The following is a 22,502-nucleotide window of genomic DNA, read 5'->3' on the forward strand; positions in this document are numbered from 1 at the left end:
ATAGCCTCATATGAACCTATCCTTTCCCATGGTGCTATGAGTATGCACAATACAGGGAGAACAGACAAAAAGGGCAAACAGTTTTCAGATGTTGTGTTGATGTTGTTCTGGTGGGAGGAAGCAGGAAGTTGGCCGTGTGGGGGTTATAGCAGAGGAAATGAAAGAGTGAGGAAACAATACCATAGGAGTCCTGAAGCAAGGGGAATTGGAACATACATGAAAAAGATTCAAGTAGGTTTAAAGGTGGAGGCCTCAGTGAAAGAAAGGATTAGAAATGGCTTACTGTGGGAGACATTTGGCAATCAAGAGGTAGAAATGAAGAGAAAGAACAACACGGGAAAAATGCAAGTACCAAGCAATGAGGTAAGAAAATGTAATTCAAAGAAGAGCAGTTTTATAGAATGCAGAATGAAGAAGAAATGGGGGATAATTATACCAGCTGCAGGAATAAATCCAAAGGGAGTGAGCTTTAAGGTCTTTTTAGGACTTCCATCTGAACATGTCAATATATTGGCAGGGACAGTGCAGGAGGGCATAGGGTGTAGCCCCTGCCATGCCATGGCAGAACATTTTGAACAGGAACAAAAGGCGTTTTGACTTTGTAGAAGAGCCCTAGCCCAGTGGAGTCCTGGTCCATGACCAGGGCTCCTCGGTGCTGCAAGAATACAAATAATACCTGCTGTGTTGCATGGTAACTACACTGTCACCTACAGTATGGCCACCTGCAGCAGGCAATCTCCTGTTTTAACCAATAACATTAAAACATCTTTGAAGTTCCTAGCACGATTTTGTTTGACCTTTACTTACAGAACAACCTTTTCCAGACAGGCAGTTTTTTGTCAGTCTCTTGGGTGGCCTGTGGCTTCTCTGCAATTTCAAAAATAAGCATTACCTCAGTTGCAGCTAACACATGCATTCTTTATGTGATTATTAAAAATTAAATGTGTTGCTTTTTGGAGTAAAATAGCAAGCAAACAGTTTTATTAGATCACTGTATGAGGTGTTTGAGAATAGGGAGAATCTGATGCACTTCAAAAATTTTTGTTGTTGTTGTTACTGGACTTTCTTATTCATCAGAAATTGAAACCGGTAGTTAAAAGATAGTGAATGCTCCGTGAGAGATCACTTCTGTAAGATACCTTTCTGTTTCCACTATAGCCAAACACGTTGAGTCCCACCCTCGTTTACATTAAGATCTCTTTCTCCGTATGTGTGATACAAAATGACCTTGGTCTAAAAAGCAGTCAGGACCGCTGGGTATCATTTTGATCTGCTTTTCCAAGTCTCATCTGTGTTACCATACTGGTTTTTTATGAGCCGCTTCAGAGCCCTCTCAAAACAGCTCTTTCCCTCCAGCAGAGGAACCTTCTGCTGAGTGGGTGGACATGGAGGAAGTGCTTGGACAAATCTGCTTTCTGACAGAGCCCAGCCTAATCACAGTGATGGAGATAGTGCCAGCTGGCTACCCTTTCAATTCGCTTTCTCCAGAAGGAAGCAGGCAGGAAGCAGTGCTCATTTCATGGATTTTGGGAGGCTTCCACACCTCGGGAGAGTTGGCAGGCTCTCTCTTTGATCTCTGTATTCATCACCCTGAGTTGTGGAGCTGTAGACCCGCTGCCCTTGCCCCCCTCCTTCCCCCATGTGCCCCCTGCCCTGACGGGCAGGTTCGGGTGGGCAGAAGTCTGGCCTGCTCTGAGCTCCCATCGCTCCGCAGATGCAAAGGCTGTCTGTTTTACGGAGCTGGGGCATATTATACAACTCCGTTATCCCCCTTTAATGCCTTCATAAATCCACGGAAACCAGCACAGTTCTACCAGCTTCAAACAGATTAATGCACTTGTGAATCGGGCCTGTAATTTGCTGTAATGCAATGAGCCTTCATCTGCTTCGGCAGTGTTGTTTACTTTGAGTAAAATGAATGGATAGTCCAAGGACTGCGCATAGTGTCACAGACATCATTCCTGGTTCATATTTGTCAAAGGATGTGTTGTGTGTGTTCTGCTATCTTGCCAGGTGGACCAGCAATCCCAGTACATTCAAGGATATAAAATTCTGTACCGACCTACGCCAGCATCCTATGGAGAGTCAGAGTGGTTGATCTTTGAAGTGAGGACTCCAACTAAAAACAGCGTTATCATCCCTGAGCTGAAGAAAGGTGTAAACTACGAAATCAAGGCCCGCCCTTTTTTTAATGAGTTTCAGGGAGCAGATAGCGAAGTGAAATTTGCAAAGACCCTGGAAGAAGGCAAGTAGGAGCCAGACTGTCTTCATCTTTTCTTTTTGAAGTAGTAGTCTGGCCTGCTTTCCTCTGATACATTCATTATTTGATTTTGTTTGAAGTGCATGCTGTTAGAGACAGCAGAGGAGGCTGTGTTGGACTGATGATTATGTGAATTGCTTGGTGACACAGAAGTAAATATTCAGAACCATGCAGGAGAGACAGAGAGAGAGGGATGTGCAAAAACCCCCTCCAACACACAATGGGAAATGCGCTTTTTATCTTCACTGCAGTGTGCACTCCTCCCTGCTGAGTTCATGGTCTGGTCACAAGTGACTTCTGTCAGATTCAAGCACTTGCTAATCACTATCTTGAGTAGATAGCAGACACCACAGAAATCATCAAAGCGCTGTAGCTGAGGGAATGGAAACCACATTTTTAGAAGGCTTTTATATCTGGAGCAATCAGTAAGACAAAATGAAAAGATGAATGAGGGCAACAGATATAGTGGACTAAATTATGTATTTCCATCTCATATGTGTGCTAAAAAGAGAAGGTTCATGAAGCTCTTCCTTTTATTGCTGCTCAGGCATAATGAGTATGGAAGATGGCCAATGCCTCTGAATAGGGATTTCAGTGCCTCTGTTGGCATCGATGTGTCACCTTTCCCCTTCTCTCTTCCCTCCCCAGTACAAATGCTGTGTAGGTCTGGTTTATTGCTGCGAGTGGTTCCAGAGGTGTGCTTAACTGCATTCATCCTAAGCATCAGATAAGCATCCAGTTTTAGAAAGACTATTTAAAATGCAAAACATAAATTATTATTATAAATGTGTTAATATTAACACATTCTGACCTGATTTCAGTAAGTTTTGTATTACTCATTATTATTTACACACTAGAGGAACTGCATTTTAGCATTCTGTTGGGGTCAATTTATAGACTTTATCGTTCAAAACTGTTGATCCTGGGCGAGACAATTTGAGACCAGTGAGGAACGCAGTGCTTGGGACTGTGACATTCAGGTAGTGGGTATCTGAGTTTGGAGAGTGTGGTGATGAGTGTGACTTCTCCTGTCCTGCCCAGCAAGACTGCAGTAGAACTTATGAGCCTGGTTGCAGGTTCACACACTTTCCTTCTGTATCATTTTATCTTGTGGGCAAGAACTGCCCTCAATGAAGGGTGGGGCATAAAAGAGTGCATTTGTGTAGCCCAGAAACAATCTTCCTCTTAAAAAAGCTCACTGCTGCGTGCGGCGAACTTAACCGTTCAATCCTTCTTTCCAACCAAACAGCTCCTAGTGCTCCACCTCAGAGTGTTTCAGTAACTAAGAACGATGGGAACGGGACGGCAATTGTGGTCACCTGGCAGCCACCCCCCGAGGACAACCAGAACGGGATGGTTCAAGAATACAAGGTACTGTTGGCATGCCTTGGTCCCCTGGGAGAGGGGGTAGTGGCCGGGTAGTGACAGATGAGGTTGTTCGTGGATGCTTGGCTCCATCTACTGGTTAGTCAGAGCAAACGGGATAGAAAATCACTTCTTTGACTCAAACTCCATATTTAGGAATTCTGTCTAGATGGTAGAAGGCAATTAAAACAGCCTCCATAAATCAAAGCAAAGGGTCAACACTCTTAATTAAAACAACTGCCTTCTTGCCTTCATTATAACTTGAGAAATGCACACAGAAGTAGAGAGGGAACCATACCTATTTGAGAACCGTTTTGTGACTCAAAAGACATTGGCCAAGGTAATAAATATAAGCAGGCTTAATGAGTTGAAAAGCTCAAGGATAATAATTAACAGTGTTAAGATCAGAGTAAGTTATGCGTAACTGGGTAGTTAAAACAAATTGAAAACTTTCAAGTAAAGAATGTGCTAGTATAATAATAAATTTATTTAGTGTGTAGAAATTTTTTTTCTTTCACACAAACACAGTTCGCATTATGATATTTAATTTTTGTCAAATTGTAAATACATTATAAAATATTATTTGCTGTTCTTTTAGCAACATACACTGTATTTATTTTCAGTTCAAGTTGTTTTGTGATAATTTACATAGCAAAGTAAATGAAGCTTATTCTTCCTAAGCAAGCTACAGACATTGTAAATGTCTAGTTGTGGGTATTAGGTAAGCTTTATAGCCACAGAGAGGCAGGATCTTTGGTTTCAGTCTCCTGCAAATGCACATTATTGAGAAAATTTTTCAAACGAGAATGCCTTGGCTATTTTTCAGGTTAAAACACTGTGCTATAGACATATATTCCTAGCCACCAAGACTCATTCTGCTATTTTTTGGTTTTTTTTTCCTTCAGTAGAAATGGGAAAGGGAAGAGATCACTAAGCTTCATGGACAATTTAGAACAATAAAACGCCTTTCAGAACCTGGTCAATTGGTTAAAAAAATCAGTTTATGGCTTAGTTTCAAATATGTAATGTAATTGGAAAAAAAATACTTTCAAAGTTATTTTATTTAAAGACAGACCTTGATCTGAAGAGGTGGAATTATTTCCATCAAAAAGCTGCATCAGAGGAGTGTTAAACTTGTAAGGACAAAACAATAAAAGTCAGGAAGTTCACATTTCCAAGTGGATATAATACCTAACATACCTCCTAGCATTCAGAGGTAATAGGCTATCAGGTATAGGAGCAAGCGTCTTGTAGTGCTTGTGTAGCAGTAGATGGCACACTGGCATGTTTCACATCTGCATTTATTGTGTGGATGCCATTATCTTCCTTTGTGCTTTTCACCGTGGACAGAAAACACACAATGAATATATATGTAATTGCTATTTAAGTTGCTATATGTAATGAATATTTCTGTCTAAAAACTAAAGAAATGCAGAAGCAGTGATTTAAGATTAAGAACTAATAACAAGAAAAAAAACAAATAGAAGTCTTGTAAAATTTTCTCTTTTTTCTTTCCTCTTTGTTTTTCTATCTCCTATGTTTTCTCCCAGAAAAAATGGTACACATGTGTGGGGGAAGTCTTTGTTTTCTCAGTAACTCAGATCTAAGGCAAGAGTGTACCTACTTTAATTAAAGGATAAAATAAATAGGAAGGAGGATACCATCTTAATTGAAGAAGTGTCAGTAGCACACACAAAAAGGCAAAAATTTAAATCGCAGCAGAAGTCATTCCCTACTTCCCTAGCATGAACTTAGAAATTCTCTTGTTATACTAATTCTTTCTTCACTTATGTGTCTATGCTAATGTGAATTCCTTTTTCCTTCATAACATTCTAAAAGTTCATTTTCACTTGCCTGTTTAGGTATCAATACAATATACTATAGATACATACATACATATACAATAGTATGGCAAGTACTGAACAACCTGGTGTTTAACCTAACATTCTTGTTTTGTGAATTTCTCCATGTATTTGAGTGCCTAAGAACAAAACATCTTTATGAATTTGTAGTGCATAGTTGTAACTACGTAACAGTTTTTTTACTGTTTGCACATACACCATTGTACCAGGTGGCAGTAAGAATTCTGTGAGAATGACATAAGTCAAAATGTAGATTTAAATCTTTTGTTCCTCACTTTATCGAGTTCTTATTTACATAAGAGCATTTTCTTGGACTACCCTTTAGGATTTAAAAGCAATACTACTGATAATTATACTACTACTACTGACTGAAACACTCTCTACTTAGTATCAGAACACAAAAAGGAGATTCTCTTCTCTTTGTGTGCTCTGACCTGCTCTGCAGCAGCAGTTATGTATATGCTGTGGTGGAATTCTATTTCAAAGGAGCTTAAAATACATTTCAGATCCTCACAGTGTTCCACTAGACTTGTTTCAGTCTTTGGCATCCAGAGAAGGAAATAGGGTCTTACAATCGTGCAGGCCTAAAGAGATAAAAATATCTCATCATGTTGTTTCTCCCAATCATTTAATATCACTGATGTAATTCATAAAGTGGTGAACTGAAGTCATTAGACCTGCGTCCTGACCTTAACCAAAAACTGAGATCTGAAATTGTGCTTCTGTCTCTCAATAGAAGATGGCATACTACTCAATCCTTGCCTCTTGCTGCCATTTAAAAAAAAAAAAAACCATAACTTTTGGATTCCAGCATGACATCGGTTCTCTTGTGATGTCATGTGGTGAAAGACTTGCCCTTGAACTTGAGTGAAGAAAGCCTTGCTTGACAAATGATTCCTGAAGAAGAGAATTGCAAATTAATTTAACTGAATGCTCTTACTTTGTTGTTTATGTGAACGATTCTTGGCTATTGGGCTTCCCTTATTTGTTCCATGTTACTAATGCTTTTAGTTTTATTAGCAGTGATGTCACTGGTTGAACTGTAAATGAATTACGATAAACCCATCAAAGAATTCTAGTAGTTGGAGCTGCTCTTTGGAACAAGAAGTATCTTTTCAGTATTCATACAGTGCCTAGGACAGCAATCCATGACTGTAGATGTTAGAGTAGTGGCAAATTCTAAATTTCTTTATCCAGCAGAAAGGAATGTGTCATCCTTCCTCCTACTTATCCTTCGGTGTTGAATTTTGAACATTTATATGTACCATACACTTACTTCCCTGCAGGTTTGGTGTCTTGGCAATGAAAGTCGATACCATATAAACAAGACGGTAGATGGTTCCACCTTTTCTGTAGTCATCCCCTCCCTAGTTCCTGGTATTCGATATAGCGTGGAAGTGGCAGCAAGTACTGGGGCAGGACCTGGAGTGAAAAGCGATCCCCAGTTTATCCAATTAGGTAAGCCTGCTGGTAATCCTGCCTCTTGGTTTCAATGATTTTTGTTTGTTTGCTTTTGTCTTTTATGGCACCAGAAATACTTTCAAGACAAGTGAAACGGATAGCGTTACTTGATCTCTGGAATAGCAGGATTTGGCACTTCTGGTTTTAAACTTGCCTTAGAACTGCATTCTAAAGATGGGATTATAACAACACAGGTTTTTTTAATTTCCCAGTTCAGCAGTGCTTTTTGGTTATTGATTTTTCAAAGTGAATTTTCACACTTAAGACTAGTGTAATAAAACATATAGGGGAGTATGAATCACTAAGTGTTGGCTCACTTTAGTTTAGGGATGTAATTTGTCTTGATCGGATTTTATCTTTCTTTATTGAAGAAAAAACCAAGAGCATGCTAAAATTAAGCACAATAAATATCAACTATGTGTGAAAGCTAGTAAATAACCTGAGTACAGGAAAAACAGGTACGTAGATGATTTGCAATAATCTTGACCTCCTAACTTCGTTTACACCAAACATTTCTCTGTCATAAATGCAGATCAGCGGCACTGATCCTGGATGTACCTGGGAAAAATGCATCTTTGCTATTGGTTAGCTGAAGATTATTTAAAGTAGCTTTAGGTATAGTCACATGCTGGTTTACCAGTATGCCTGTATCAAAATACCTTATCATTACAGTATATAATTGTGAAAGCAAACTCAGCATGTTGGTTTGGACTTTATGTCCGTCTATCTCTGTATCATTAGTAGATCTTCCTCATTATTTCGCTTTTTATATTTAAAAATGTATAACTACTGCATGTGAAAACAAGACCGAACAACTGATGTATTCTCCGGAAAATTACATGTACATTTCCTTGGCTATTAAAATGAAGGTCATCTTTAATTTAACTTATACAGGCATATGATTCCCAGTTACATTAATAGAGATTTTACAACAAAATTACACACAGTTTATATGATAATCCATTAATATGTGCAAAACCCCATAGTCATTTGTTGGATTGTTCTTTCCTACAGCCAGCTTCCATTCACAGCTTCCTACAGCCAGCTTTCCAGTCAAAGTCAAGTTTGTTCTATATGGCTTAGATTTTGAAAATTTTAAATTAGTGAGGCTTATGAGTATAAAATAATGGGGTAACCTCAATGTTCAAAGCCAAAGACTTCACTTTTTTTTTTTTTTCCTTTTCTCTGATGATAAGCAAATGCTAAATGAAGGTGAATTTTATAAGGGAACTTAATCACTTTGGGGTTTTGGTAAGTGGAAAAAGAAAAAAAATGAGACTGTCATGGTAAGATTTTTGCCACCTTCTGGGTTTGTGGCCATTACTGACACTATGTTAGAAAGCATGAAGCAATCACACAGCTCAGAGGGTGCTCAAATGTGCAAGTCTGGTAGAATCTGTATATTTCCTTATGGTTGGGGTTTGCTTTCATAGTCTGTATTGCTTGCTTCTAATTAAGTGGCAGGGCCAAATCTACATATACTGTAGTAAAAACCCCATAATTTGGTTGTTACATGGCAAAGATTTGGAGACAGGAGTCTTGCGGAGATCCATGCCACTAGAAGCAGCACAAAGAAATACATAGACAGTGCTGCAGTCATTTCAGCAACTGCAGGAGGCTGCTGAAAATTAGTACTTAAATTTAAGAGGAGTACCATTTAGTAGCACAGATCAGCCTAAAATCATCAAGGCAGAAGAATGGCTGCAGTTTACCTAGCTCTGCCCTGTGATACAAGTTCTCCTACAGCCCCCACAAGGAAGCGCATTCTTAATTCTTGGATGTGCTCCCAGCATGGGCGTGGAGCAGACACTGGAGTTTTCTGGTAGCTTTTCTGAAGAAAGAAAATTAATTTGTTGATGTCATCAGTTGGCACTTTTTACCAGCAATAAATTACATGGCTACAGAGAGAGGGAAGGGAGGCCAGGGAGCAGGAGGAAAGACAATTAAGGATGCTACTTTTAGAAGATTTGAAAGAGTCCTGACTCCCTGTAACTACATGCACTAGGAACTGTGTGTTTGCCACTGACAACTTCAGGTTTCTGCATTTCTGTCACTGATCCCAACTATTCCTCCAGGAAGTCTTTTCCTGGTATCTGAATTAGTACAATCCTTACTTTTTTTTTAAATAATTAAGAATTTCGTGTGTAGAAGCAGGATATACTATGTGATTTAGATATTCACTTACTACATTTTTGAAGAACTTTTCATTAAAATCAAACATCTATCTCCTTATAATGTGTTTTTCTTACAAAACTGTGAGGCAAGGTTGTGGCTGGCTCTGGAGCATCCAAAGAAGAGGTTTTCTTCCCCGGTGCAGCCAATGCTCTTGCACAGCAACCTCATATTTGAGTCTGCATGCTGTGCAGGCTGCTCCAGGGTTTGTGACTGCGAGAAATGCCTGGGCAGAGTTTCGGCTGGGTGTGTGACAGGAGGAAGCTTCACCTTTCGGAGGCACCTTCCAGAACAAGGCGGGAGGACAGGAGGCATTGGATTCTCTGAGAGCTGAGGCGTGCAATCGCAGTCCCATGCATCAGCTGAGCTGTGATAACTGACCTTGTGCACGCACTTAACCTGTTACAAAGACAGGTACAAATTGTAAGCTTAGAGCTCTTTCATTTTCTATGTCTCAGCTGACATGAAGCAGCTCACTGAGCTGCAGTACCCCAGACTTCCTGGGCCACCAGGGACAAACCAACAATACACTTGCTTGTTATTCAAAAGTCACCTTTCAGCGTTTAAAATCATAAGATCAACTGAAAAATCATGTGTCTTCTTAAAACACTCCCGTTGGGACTTCTGAATTTTCCTCTTGGCTTTTGAATGACCTTTTACAGCTCTCTGTGGAATTCCAAGGTCTGGAAAACCATTTGTTTGTTTGTTTTAAAAGAAAAGTTGATAATTTACAGAAAGAAAGACTGCAAGAGCTTTGATGTTAAGGAAAAAAATTCGTATTTCATGAGAGCTAAGCACAGCTCACTATATTGTGCTTGTAATACTGTGCTGTGAAGAAAAAAATCATACACTTTTGACAGAATTTTTTTTCTTGTCACAACTGGTATCTTCAGGACATTGTGTACAAAAATGCTTTGTCCAGAAAGGTGAGAATTATCACAACAAATTACTTTTTGCTGATCTCTAGCCTAACTTTTGTACAGTGATGGGTTACTGCCTATGATAGCTTGGCAGTATTACCTGTGCTTGTTGGCAAATAAGCAGTGAAACTGGAACATATTGCAAGATATTTTGCTCAGGGCACCAGCCCTGAGAAGCCCCACAACTGCAGTTAATGTTACTCTTAAACACATAATTTGTATGAATATATGGGATGCAGTTATTTATTAAGAGATGTCTGCACAATTACTGTAAATATTGAGTGCGTTATTCACCCAGTGGATGTCTCAAGTGTACAAAACACAAGAAAGTTTCATTGAATCGTTATTATTCTAATTGCTTCATTTAGGAGATGCGATTTGTGAACTAGCTAGCATGCCTTCAGGGATATTAATCTGTCAGCCCTTCAAGTACTTCTAGTGTGATAGTTGTAAGGGGGTTTTGTTGCTATTTTTGTCTTATGGCCTGCAAACAACTCAAAAAAAGTAATCTTTTTCTTCCCTCACAGCAAACCCTTCCAAACCAGTTCAGTGTTGTCTCCTCAAACTGTATGTTACAAGATTGAAGTGCAAAACTGACATTTTTCCAGTTTTGGAAAAGTATTTAACTAGGAAGGAGACAAAACTGCATATTCTTAACCTGGTAATATTTTACCAAATAATGTTCATATTGCATCGTGCACATATATTTGAGGAAACACTCAGATATTACGTTGCAGATTCCAGGTGTTTTGGAAATTTTGAATTGCCAGAATTAGAAATGTCAACAAAACTTAGAACTTCCTACTTACTGTTTGTACATTTTGTATACTGAATGAGACAGTCATATGGAAGAGTACCATTCCATAGGTTGTACATGTACAGGGCAAAGTTAAGGTTGCTTGCACACCTGTGAACCTGGAATTTCCTGTCTTTTTTGAATCTTTGGCATTCCAATCTTAATTGTATATTAATCTTTTATTTAACATTTAACAACTTAAATGTTAGATTTTACATTATTTATATGAATATTTAACATTAGAGAATTAGAAGTCCCAGTTCTTCTTGATGCAAATCCTAATTAGTTTTCATTGAAGTTTGAAACTTAGACCTTCAAGACAGTCAAATCGGGTAGCTTGTGAGCAATAGCCATAGCAACATTATCTGTGATTAAAAAGAAGGCTCTTATCTTGGGGTAGAAGAAGAAGGGATGAGTCACTGTGATAATATGCTGGTTTCAGGGAGTTGTGGGATCAGCCTGCTCCAACAACTCTGAGGCATTTTCAACTACATAAAATGCTGCGGCTGCTGCTCTGGCAGTAAGATGCGCTTTGCCGTAGAATGTTTATGTTCACTTATTATTTTGGCATGTCTCCCCGAGGAGTGCAAGCAGGAACAAGAATGTTGATTATGAACCATTTATATATCAGTCAAAGCTTCCAGAAATTTCCTGGGATGAAGAAAAAGTACTTTTTTTAGTTCAAGGTCTCTTTTCCTGACTGATCATTCAGGATCTCACAGGACTATTACGGAGAGGGAAGATACCCTTCTCAAAGAAAGGCTTCCAAGATAATGTTCCTGGAAATTTTTAGTAATGAGGGGTTCACTAGATTTCATTCCCTTTGCTTTATATTTGGCTTACTTTCTATTTTTGAATTATAAGAGGAGCAGGACATGGGTCAAATGTGGCCTCTTGAAAGCCCTTCCATCTTCTTTTCTATAATGCTGTTTATATGACTGTACATGAACACATCCGCATTTTTCTCTTCACTATGTGTGTAAATGTATACCAGCTCATTTAATGTAATGGCTCTAACAGTCCACCCATGTACAATGTGCCATAAGCTTAGTTTCTTAAAAGCAGATATATTATTATGCAGTTCTTATGCTTGCAATGGCTAGCAAAATAATACCATGAAATGAATCTTAATTAAAAATTAGAACAATAAATGTTCAAAGAGATTCTTCAGTATTTTGTAATCTTCAGACATGCATTGACTGAGCAATGCAAAATGTTTGTGTATATAAAAGTACTGTTTTTCTGTATGGCTGAATTGTTGACATGTTTAAAAAAACATTCTTATTTGGCTTTTGAGTTTGTGATTATTTTTTCCCCCCTATATTTATTGTTTTAAATATACATATTTAAAAGATTAGAGAAAAAATATGTATCAGTCTTCTAAAATTATTCAGGACCATAGTTTCTCCAGAAATCTTTTGTTCTATTCCATTAACATGTACAAGGTAGTGTAGCTGTTTAAAAATATAGAAATAGTAGGCTTACTCATTTTGAAAAGAGACTGATGATGCAAGTTTTCATATCTTAATACGGCCTCAGCTGCAAAGAGACAAAAGATGAGATAGAGAGTGACAGATTTAATTCATTGGTCACGGTATACTTTATATGTTTAAGCCCATCTGGGCACTTGTGTGGAACTTCACTTGGCTGTCTCCATAAAATCCGAAGCAACCCATCTTAACCTTGCACAAATAGGCATGAAATCTATAAACCCAGCAGACACAAAGGGTGTATTAGTAAGAAAAGAATGAGTCTGCCTGGTGAACTTTCAGACTAGGCAGTGCACTTAGGATCACAGAAGATAAAGGGACCTGAAATATGAAATAAAATTTCCAATAAGGTAGCAGTCAAAGGCAGTGGTGATTCCTCAGCAAAATAGGTATTTGACCTCGATGTCACAAAAACTGAAATCTGGAATTCGTCACTGGAAGAAGCTGTTACTACTTTAACCATTTCCCATTCAAAAAGGTATCCTTTTCCAGAGGAGGTTTGTTATTTGTATGATTTGTTGTCATTCCATCTCCTGTTTGTGTTGCAGTTTCTTATATTTTATTTAGGCTTCTTTTGGAATGATACAAGACAGGTCATCGTAAGAAAAAATAAAAACCTATTCACTGCTTAGTTCATAGGGAAAAGGTATTGGTTTTTAAGTAAATAGGTTTTCATTTCTTACATAGTTTATATTAATAGAATTAATAACAGCACCTTTCTCCTTAAAACACTAACCTCTCATTCTGAATCTGATGTCACTACCTGTAGCAAAAAGCAACTAATTGTTACATTTACACAAGAGTAAAAATGGGTATTTCAAAGACTAAGCTTTGGAATGTGTAAAGCAATATCTGCTCTGAGTAAAGGTTTCAAATTCTTGCCCTCACCCTGTGCAGTAATGAAATTTCCAGTAAGCGCTCACTGTAGTGGTAAAAAGTCAGGAAGGCAGTATTTTGTCTTTGAGTTGCTTCATTTCAGTTCGAAAGCATTGGTCACTAAGTGAATATTCTTACTGCTGTTCCTAGAAGGTTCTTGCAAAAGTTCAGTACAGAAAGAGCAGGAAAGACTGATTCTTACAGGTGCTTTCTCTATTAAAAAAAAACAACCAACAGTGTGTAGAAAAATACATGTTCTTTATTTTGATGTGGGATATTTAAGGATGAACTGTTTTCGAAAAGGGCTGCTTGTTCAGTAATAATGAGACTGCTTGACTATTTTTACCAATTCATCTCATTTTGTAGTTATTCTTTAGCTTTTTCATCCACATCAAGAGGGCAGGATTGGTTATTTTGTACTTTTACTTCTTTACATCCTTTTAAATATTCAGTATTTTTTAATTGAGGTCAAAGTGAGACTGCAAATAGTATATTAGACTGTGTAATACAAGATTTAAGTCATCTGTGAGGAACTGCTAAATTAAAATGTATCCCTCAATACCAACCACATGTGCAGGTATTTTGAATTTGTAATTCTTCTGTGATTTTCAGTTATGAGACTGGATGTTTGGGTAGCTGACTTCTACCCATTCACAGAGCTCAAAGAACAGACTACGTATGTTTCATACTTGAGCTTTCTTTTACTTGGTGTATTCTTTGCTGACTTTCTGAATAATTTTCTGAAGCTGGTGTTGCTTTGCTAAAATAAAAATTAAAAAAAATAGCAGTCCCCAAGTTTGAAATTTATGAACCTAACTTTCTATTTGTATGCCTAGTGGCTTGATTTTAGCTGGTTTTGTAAACAAACAAAAGTCAGTGAAGTTGGAGGTACCCGTCTTGTATGAAAAACAAACCATTTCTATCTAGACCTGTTTAAAAAGCTTTTGAAGAGCAGTCTTAAGGATTTTACCTTGAAAAACTGGAGTATGGTTATGTCAGTTCTTTTCATGCTGCCTTTTACAGTTGCTTATTCAAATTAATTGGCTATTTTGGGTGTCTTTTTTTCAGATTCTCATGGAAATCCTGTGTCTTCAGAAGATCAACTCAGTTTAGCCCAGCAGATTTCTGATGTAGTAAAGCAGCCTGCCTTTATTGCTGGAATTGGTGCAGCCTGTTGGATTATCCTTATGGTCTTCAGCATCTGGTTATATCGCCACAGGAAGAAGCGAAATGGACTCACTAGTACTTACGCTGGTATCAGAAAAGGTGCCATATTATATATTTCAGTCCACTGGCTGCTGAATGTCTTTTTACTGGCTATTTATCTTTAGTCTCTTGTTCTTCTAAGACTTGATGCAGGAATTATCAAATTACCACAATTCTTTCAGGAAATGTGGATCAGGAGCCAATGCAGAAAGCAGCAAAATTTACATAATGTGTTAAACCTGGCTTTAAAGCATAAGCCTTTAGCAAAATACCTAGACTAGCTTTTCATAAAGATACTCCTACAAGTGAGAAATGTAAAGATGGATTTTTAAGGCTGGGAGCTTCCAGTATGCCCTTGCTGCCTGACACTGTACCATCTGAAAAGGAGCCAAGTGGATGGTAGTTCATTGTCCCTTCTGTTCAGTTCTTTGCTTGCTGCTAAGAATACTAACAGTGGTGTATATTACAGTAATGCTTTTGGTGCGTGTACTTGAATTTCCTTGTGTTCCAGGGGAATGTGGTGAAGTGGCTGTTTGCAAAAGCACAACAGTCAATAATACTTTCCAAGACTCTTTCATAAACGCTGTTGTGAAACCCTTTGTTGCGACTGAGTTCTGGGGCTATCACATCTTGCATTCAGTTAGAATGGCAGCGGTGGGACTAACTTAAAGCACTTTTTGTTTTCATGTTATTGATGCCTTTTATATCAGATTGTCAGTGGGCAAGCAGTGCTTTAGAGTATACTCTGTGATAAACAAAACTAGAATCTCTACCTAGAAGATCTTCTGGAATAAAAACTTGATTTCTCCTGATTCAAGAATCTTATGATTAAGCCCTGAAGTTAAAGCTGAACTCAATATGCTGCAGTTCATTACATCTCAAAGCAGTACCTCATAGGCACTCACAGAGTGAGAACTGTGAATTCTGGAATGAATCAGAATATGGGAGATCCTGCTTTTGAAGGAATAGAGGGAGAATGTTTGGTATTTAACAATCAAAATACGGACCTAGGCTTAAAAGGTGCACATATCTTAATGTATGAAAGGTGTCATGAGATTACTTTCTTTAGTCACTTCAAGAATGAATGTGTGATGGGCAAGACAGGCAAATATAACACAAATATTTTTAAACAGTAGCAGTGTGTTGCTATGAAAAAGCAGCAGTGCTAAAAATAGCAACTGAGTGAGTGGAAACGTGGAAATAGTTCTGGAGTGCTGCAGAGTTTAGGTGTCCTCCATGCTATTAAAGTATCAGTGCTCGTGGTAGACTTCAGGCACAGTGCTTGTAGCGGAGTTGTAACTACAGAAATCAGGGATGAATTTCACCTTTGATTTTGTTCTGCTACGATTTCTTAGATGTGACAGATCCCAACACACTGCTGCATTGGTCTGCGCTGTTTTGTTTTACTAATAGCATGCTGCCATACTGCCTTTCTACAGTTCTATCAAACTAACATCACTATGCTTTCAGCAGTACCTATGATTAAGCAAAAGGCATACAATTTGTCCTTAAAAATGGTTACTTTAATGACATCAGCTATTGTTCAAAACAGCTGTGTTTTTCAGTATCTGTAAAAATATCTTTTGTATACATTGGTGAGGATTTTAATGAAAATATACAGAAAAGTAGAGTCTGCGTCTCCATTATCAAGTGTTCTTCAAGACAAAAGCCATCTTTAGTGAAATACAAATTGCAGAGTAGTTTGCCACTCTGCAGTGCATCAAGTCATCACTGCAAGCCCAAACTTTCTTCAGTCTTGCATTTATTTATTTATTTTCATATTTAGCTTCAGGGCTGACATCTGTTAAAATACTTCACTACTCCCACACATACATATTGTAGTAGCAGTCTTACCCACTCAGAAGAGTTTATTAATAGAAGCTCTGAGAATTAAGTTGTTCTTTCGTGTGGTAGCGATAAAGATTTCATTTAGTTGAACCTCTCTTCATCTGTTCCTCAGTTCCTTAACAAACTAAAGTAGATTTAATACTTAGCTCACAGAAGAGTAATGAGACAGTAGTTTAAGATTTTTTTTCATGTCCTTGTGATTGCAAATTAATTTTGAGACACTTGATTCTCTTTTGAATAGCTCTGGTTTAAATGCACCTTCTATTTTAATGAAAGCTTGTTACTATGGTTCTACAGTTTTGAATGTAGCTAAATTAAACTTGACTGTGTGAAAAGGCCTAGCTTAAAGAAAATACAATGGAATTCCCAAGATAAAGAGCTGTGCTACAGATGAAGCCTGAAGTGGGCAAATGCTCAGAGGTTTTTCCTTTTTTGCTTAGTGTCATATCCCTGGAAATAAATTGGCTTGGTAAAAGGGGGGAAAATCTACAGCATATCCTAAATTACAACAACAAGACACTCTGGACTCCTCCCAAACATCAGAGTTACTGTAAAAATTAGATTAAGCAGTTGTTCTCTTAGCCAGAACCTTTTCTTTCTGTGCCAGGTTTGCTGATCAAATTCTGTCTCAAGGCTACTTTTAGTGAATATTGTTTCTCATACATTTCTCTTTGCTGTCATTAGATCGAAAAGGGCAATGTTAGCCTTTTTCTGCCCATCAGTGATAGGAAAACTATACTGTCTTGTCAACAGGAGGGGGAGCATGTGCTAATAGGAGGTGCAGATGCTAGTGCTCTGTATTTGGATTAGAGACCCTATTGATCCAGAGAGGATTTATAGTAGCTGTGAGAGTGAAGATTGTCAAGCAATGTCATTGTTCCATTGTTAACCTTTCCCTCTTAAAGCCAAGGGTTGAAAGGTAGAAAGGTGTTAGATCTAGGGAGATCTTTTGCCTTTTTTGTGATTATTTAAGAAAGAAAGATAACTCCTCTAACAGTCTCGTCTGTGAAAACAAAAATTAATTGCTGCAGTCGATTTTAGTGCCTTTATTGCAGTGAGAGTTGGTGCCATTCTTGATTCAGAGACAGTAAAACAGCAGTCCTCTTTGTTCCTTTATATGATTATTATTTCCTTACTGAATACGTAAGTGTGCCTATTAGTTCAGCGTAATGAGCATTTACTTAGTGAACTGCAGATAAGATTCAATAGGACCTTGATAAGGCTTTGTTAAGGAATTTGTCATTCTGCATTCTAAAATGATTAACAGTGTGGGGGTTTTGTTTGTGCTAGGATTTTCAGAAAAACTTAAAATACCAAACTGAGAGGTATTTGAAAGGCTAAACCACAGTCCAGTCCCCTTAGGAGCACAATAGAGTATCAAGCTTTTTTTTTTCAGAATAGTACCTGCAGAGACAAGCTTCTTTCTGAATAGCAAATTTAATTTTATTTCTATATCAATGTGACTGAACGACTGGGTTAGTTATATACATTTGTTTTATGTTCAGCTGTCTGCTAGGTTTATACTAATGTGGTATGTTTCCCTTTCTCTCTTCAGCTTAATAACCAGTTTGTATTTTGTTTTGATTTTTCAGTCCCGTCTTTTACCTTCACACCAACAGGTATATATTTGCACTTTTCCCCCCTTCTTTGTTACTTTAGCATGTGTTTGTGGTACTGTTTCTCTTTTTCTGACATAACCAGCCCAGCTGTTCTAAAGGGTTTTTAAAACAATTTCATTAATGACAGGTTTCATTATTTTGTTCTCTAAGTAGTGTATATTTGCTTTGTAGCTGACACTTTTCTGTCTGTGTGTACCATTTTGTAGCATACCATTTGATGCAAGCATGCCATTTTGTAGCATGATCCTGTCAGTTTGTACAACCTGGGCTCTCTTCTTGCATATTGCAGAGGAGTACTGTGGCCTCTTGCATCTAGCGATGCAAAGGGTGCTTCTGATGGAGGAGGAATGACTTAGCAGAGCCCAAATGCTGACTTGAAGGGGTTTCAGTAGGATTATAGTTGGTGAAACATTTGCTTCTTTTCTTTCCTCTGAATCTGCATTAATCCAGTGACCTAGGAGTTGTCTGCTTTGGAAGATAGAGTAAATCAAAGTGTTATTGCAGTTAGATTTCTTTGCTTGCTGCCTTAAACTGTATTTGTGCTATGAAATTTTAAAATAATCATCCTGTTCTACATAAACAGATGTATATTTCAAATTCAGGGCGGGTTTAAAATAATCTTCTATTTCTTTTCACTTGGAAATGTACAAAATCTGACATAACCTGAGCCATAGCCCACCAAAGTCCATGAGAGCCTTTCCGTTCTGTAGAGCTGACCTTCAGTCGGTCCCACAGTCTGGCAGCTCAGCAGCTCTTCCTCTACAGTAGATAGAATTCAACACATTCAGTACCCACCAGTATACTGCATGCATTACCTTTGGCTACAGCCTGAGTGAACAGACAGGTTGTTTCTTCCCCCTAGACTTGCAGGACATGTATATCCAGGCAGGGTAAAAACCACCTATCCCCTCCTCTGCACACTCACGTTAGCAGGGCATATTAGCTCAAAATCAGCACTGTACTAATTTGGCCTCTGGGCAGCAGCTGGGTTACATCCTTCCAAGTTGGACCGCAGATGAAGCCATCTCATGTCTGTCTGCATTCATCCACACAAACCTAATCGTAATGGGTTAAGTTCTTATCCACATGCTTTTAATCACATTGAATAGTGTCTTGTTTCAAAAGTCATCCTATTATGTTTAGTGGAGTTGCTTACTGTTCGGCATGAGTCAGAGTGGCCCTTAATGTTTCTGAAGTCCTTTAAGATCCACAGTGGAGACTAATTCAAACTATTGTTATTTTGCTGTTACTTCAGTTGGCTTAACAGAGGGCTTCTATTGCAATCACAATTGTAGCACGCTACTGAAATTCTGCAGAGGTAGGTAGGTTAGCTAACGTATATTTTCTCAGTTGGATTCTTAACATTAAAAGAAAATATCAGGACTCCATAAGATAGGTCAGAGCTGCAAAATAAATAGCACTGAGATTGTTAAAGAAGAAATTGGAAAAAAACACAAAGTACGTAAAACATTTAAAGGGGAAAAAAAATCCTTTTTCAATCCAGGATCCCAGTCATTAGTTCCATTGACTTAAATGGAAACAGACCCTCTTCTTTAGTATTACCTGTAGTAAAAGACTTACCTGTAGCAATGCATCCTACATTTTAATCCTGTTATTGTAATCACTGCCAGCATTTATCTCTCTCTTGCAGACTCCCAGTTTGGAGTTCTTCTAAAGAGCAGAATTTGGCTGCTTTTTTTCAACACATTTCTGTTTGGAAAATGTAGAATCCATCAGCATTTGCAGGGAGGCAGTCTCCTTAACCCTTTGCCAAACCCAGTGCAAACCTGCAGAATTTATAGCACTGTTTCTTCTTGGATGTTTGCATCCTAAAAACTAACTTCTCAATCATGATGCTTCCTGTGAAGGATATGCAATCCATGCCAAGAAATAAATGCATGTGGACATCCAGTTTGTTAATGTGTAATACTTCTGAAATGCTAGCAAAACTGTTCCTTCTAATTTAGGAAGCATTCTTTCTGCCATATTTTTTTTACCAGGATTTATAAAAAAAAAAAATATCATTAATAAATCCAATTGTAAAATGTTATAAAATTAGTAGCTTCTGTGGACTTTTGAGTGTGCCTGTTCCATGAGTGTATTGCAGTAACATTCAGAAAGAGCATGTGTTTTTGCAGTAGGTTCAGCTGTAATGAGCCATTGTTTACACTGGAAGTAAGGTCTTTCATAGAATCGTGATACCTCTTTAATCTTAGCAAAATAATAAGGTAGAGCAAAGCTTCAACATCTAGCCATTCATGAAATAAATATATGACCTAAATTCTTCCACAGAGTAACTCCACTGAAGTTAGCAAAGTTACATTATGCATAAGTTCAACCTGATGTATGGCTTCCTGCTTTCTTAAGTGATACATGTGTGTGTTTGTGTTTTTCAGAACAGAACTGAAATATAAAACTTTGCTGGAGCTAAGACTAGCAGTTACCGAGCAACACAAGTATTATGTATAAAATGCATTTGAAGGAATAGATTGTAGAATGAGACTCAGAATTAATGTATAAACAATGCACGTTTATTGTATTGGCTAAAATGAAACAAAGGCAAATTTAATACTGCTATTTAAGGAGTCTTTTACAATTTTAAAATTATTTCTTTTTTTTATCTTTAACTATTTCAGTAACGTATCAGAGAGGAGGAGAGGCCGTAAGCAGTGGAGGCAGGTAATTATGTGCTTTGTTTTTAAAGCTATAAATTGTGTGCAACTAAATTTAAGGATGCTAGGAGTACAATTGTCCGTGTAAGTGATGGCAGAATAATCACTTGCAAAGATATGTTTTAAATTTATTTTATGAATTTATACATTTTTGCCATATATTTTCTGTTTAGAAGGAGAATATATGGTTTGAATTTTTAGGTTCATTTCCAAAGAATGAGTTGTAGTATTATCAGCTTTGTTAACATGTAAAAACTGCATCTCAAAAAATGAGCAGCAGAGGGAGCGCTTTAACTTCAAAATAAAGATTTGGCTTACCAGCTGATTAAGGGAGTAAAAGTAATTAAGTAGTGGCATTTAAGAAAATTAAGAAATATAGTTGGTTCACAAATACTACAAAGAAAGAAAACGTTTATTGGAAAGAGAAGACATAAGCGGCTTTTAAGGTGACTTTTCAAGAAAAAATCTGTGAATGCAAAACAGTTAAAGCATCGCTTACAAGAAACAGGGCACTGAAAGAGAGGGAAACAGATAGGTTTTAAGCCTATTTTTAAGCCCCCCGCTTTGAGAACCTAGCCCATTCCAGATTGAGGGTTTAACTAAAACATGTTTACTGGATTTACGTTATTACTTAATGAATGGCAATGGACAAAACAGTAATTTACATTTCCTGTGTAGAGGTGGTATTTTCTTCTGGAGGCAAAATACCGGTTTTAGCAAAAAAGGCAGGTCAGAGCAGTGTCACATTAGTGGCACACCTTTTTTTTTTTGTCCTAGGTCACATTCAGGCATGTCTTTTTATAAGCATCTCAGTTAAAGATTTGGCATGATGCTGAAATAAACTCTAAAATCTCAGAGAGCAGCTGGGCGATAAATTCCTATATCAATTCCTGTTTCACAGGTGGCATCTTGTGATTCGTAATTTGCAAGACCATACAAAAATTCAGTAATAGTAAAGATTAGGCATAAAATTACACATTCCTGGTCTACTTGAATGCTGTGCAGAGGCGAGGCTACTCTGCTGCTGCTGCTGCTGAACCTGGCATGTTAAGAGCAATTGCAGGTATCTCTGTCCAGCACTGTATGCTGCTGCCTTATCATAGCCATAAAACCATGGAGGAAAACCTCTATAACAGTTACCATGTGATTTTTGAATAGACAAATCTGTTAATCACTGGGTTGCTGCCTTCACCCCAGGATAGTGAGAAAGTAAGAGAGAACAGAGATGAACCCTCTTTCTTCCTGACAAGGTTGTTCAAGAAGATATGCAGTTAACATCTTTTGTGTTCTTTGTGCTGCTGTGTTTTCTCGCTCTTCCCACAGCACAAGCGAGGCAAAGCACGCTCACATAGACTCAGAGGACAGAAATTAACCCAGAAGTGTCTACATTGTATACAGTCATTTTGGTACTACTAGAGAAGCAGCATCGGTTTTTACTGTCCTAGGTTTAAGGATCAGTGCCACAATCTAGCAATGTAATTGATTCAAAGTGCTAACATCAATGCTTCTTTTGTTCATTTGCGTATATAGCATTTACAGGATGTATGTTGTACCATATTTTGTAGAATCTGAAACATACTTCTGCAATATAAAAAAAAAATGTTATTTTTACATATGAAACCTTTCTCTGATTTCTATACCTAAGGTTTTCACTTCCTTACATTATATTTGCAATGTTTTGGAGAGGTTTAGCATTTTTGCCAAGTGCAGTTACGTGAGCATGTTAAAGCATTATTCAGAATTCAAAATGTCACAGTGATATATTTCAATATCATCCTCACTTCTGCGATGCTGAAAAAATACCCATTTCTGTGGCAATCCCTTTTCTAGACAGGATTCAAGTAATGATAATTGTGGTAGATTGACTCCACCCAGCAGCTAGGCACCCACACAGCCACTTACTTAGTCCACCCCTACCCCAGACCCAGTACAGTAATTCAAGGATTCAAGGAATT

The 22,502-nt window shown here is 37.8% G+C and overlaps 1 protein-coding gene across 9 annotated transcripts in view; it reads left to right on the plus strand.

Annotated features, from left to right (window-relative positions):
- ROBO1 (roundabout guidance receptor 1) overlaps positions 1-22,502 on the plus strand; it is a 764,721-nt gene that overhangs the window by 712,741 nt on the left and 29,478 nt on the right. For 8 of the 9 annotated variants that reach the window (XM_030020140.2, XM_030020134.2, XM_030020135.2 and 5 more), the window contains 6 exons: positions 2,014-2,245; positions 3,510-3,631; positions 6,774-6,945; positions 14,271-14,468; positions 17,849-17,875; positions 20,512-20,554. In XM_030020140.2, the coding sequence (XP_029876000.1) occupies positions 2,014-2,245; positions 3,510-3,631; positions 6,774-6,945; positions 14,271-14,468; positions 17,849-17,875; positions 20,512-20,554 (794 nt within the window). The remainder of the gene's footprint in view (positions 1-2,013; positions 2,246-3,509; positions 3,632-6,773; positions 6,946-14,270; positions 14,469-17,848; positions 17,876-20,511; positions 20,555-22,502) is intronic. The other variant, XM_030020136.2, reaches the window with a different exon arrangement.

The sequence above is a fragment of the Aquila chrysaetos genome, chromosome 7 (assembly GCF_900496995.4).
Source record: "Aquila chrysaetos chrysaetos chromosome 7, bAquChr1.4, whole genome shotgun sequence".
Classification (NCBI taxonomy): Eukaryota; Metazoa; Chordata; class Aves; order Accipitriformes; family Accipitridae; genus Aquila; species Aquila chrysaetos.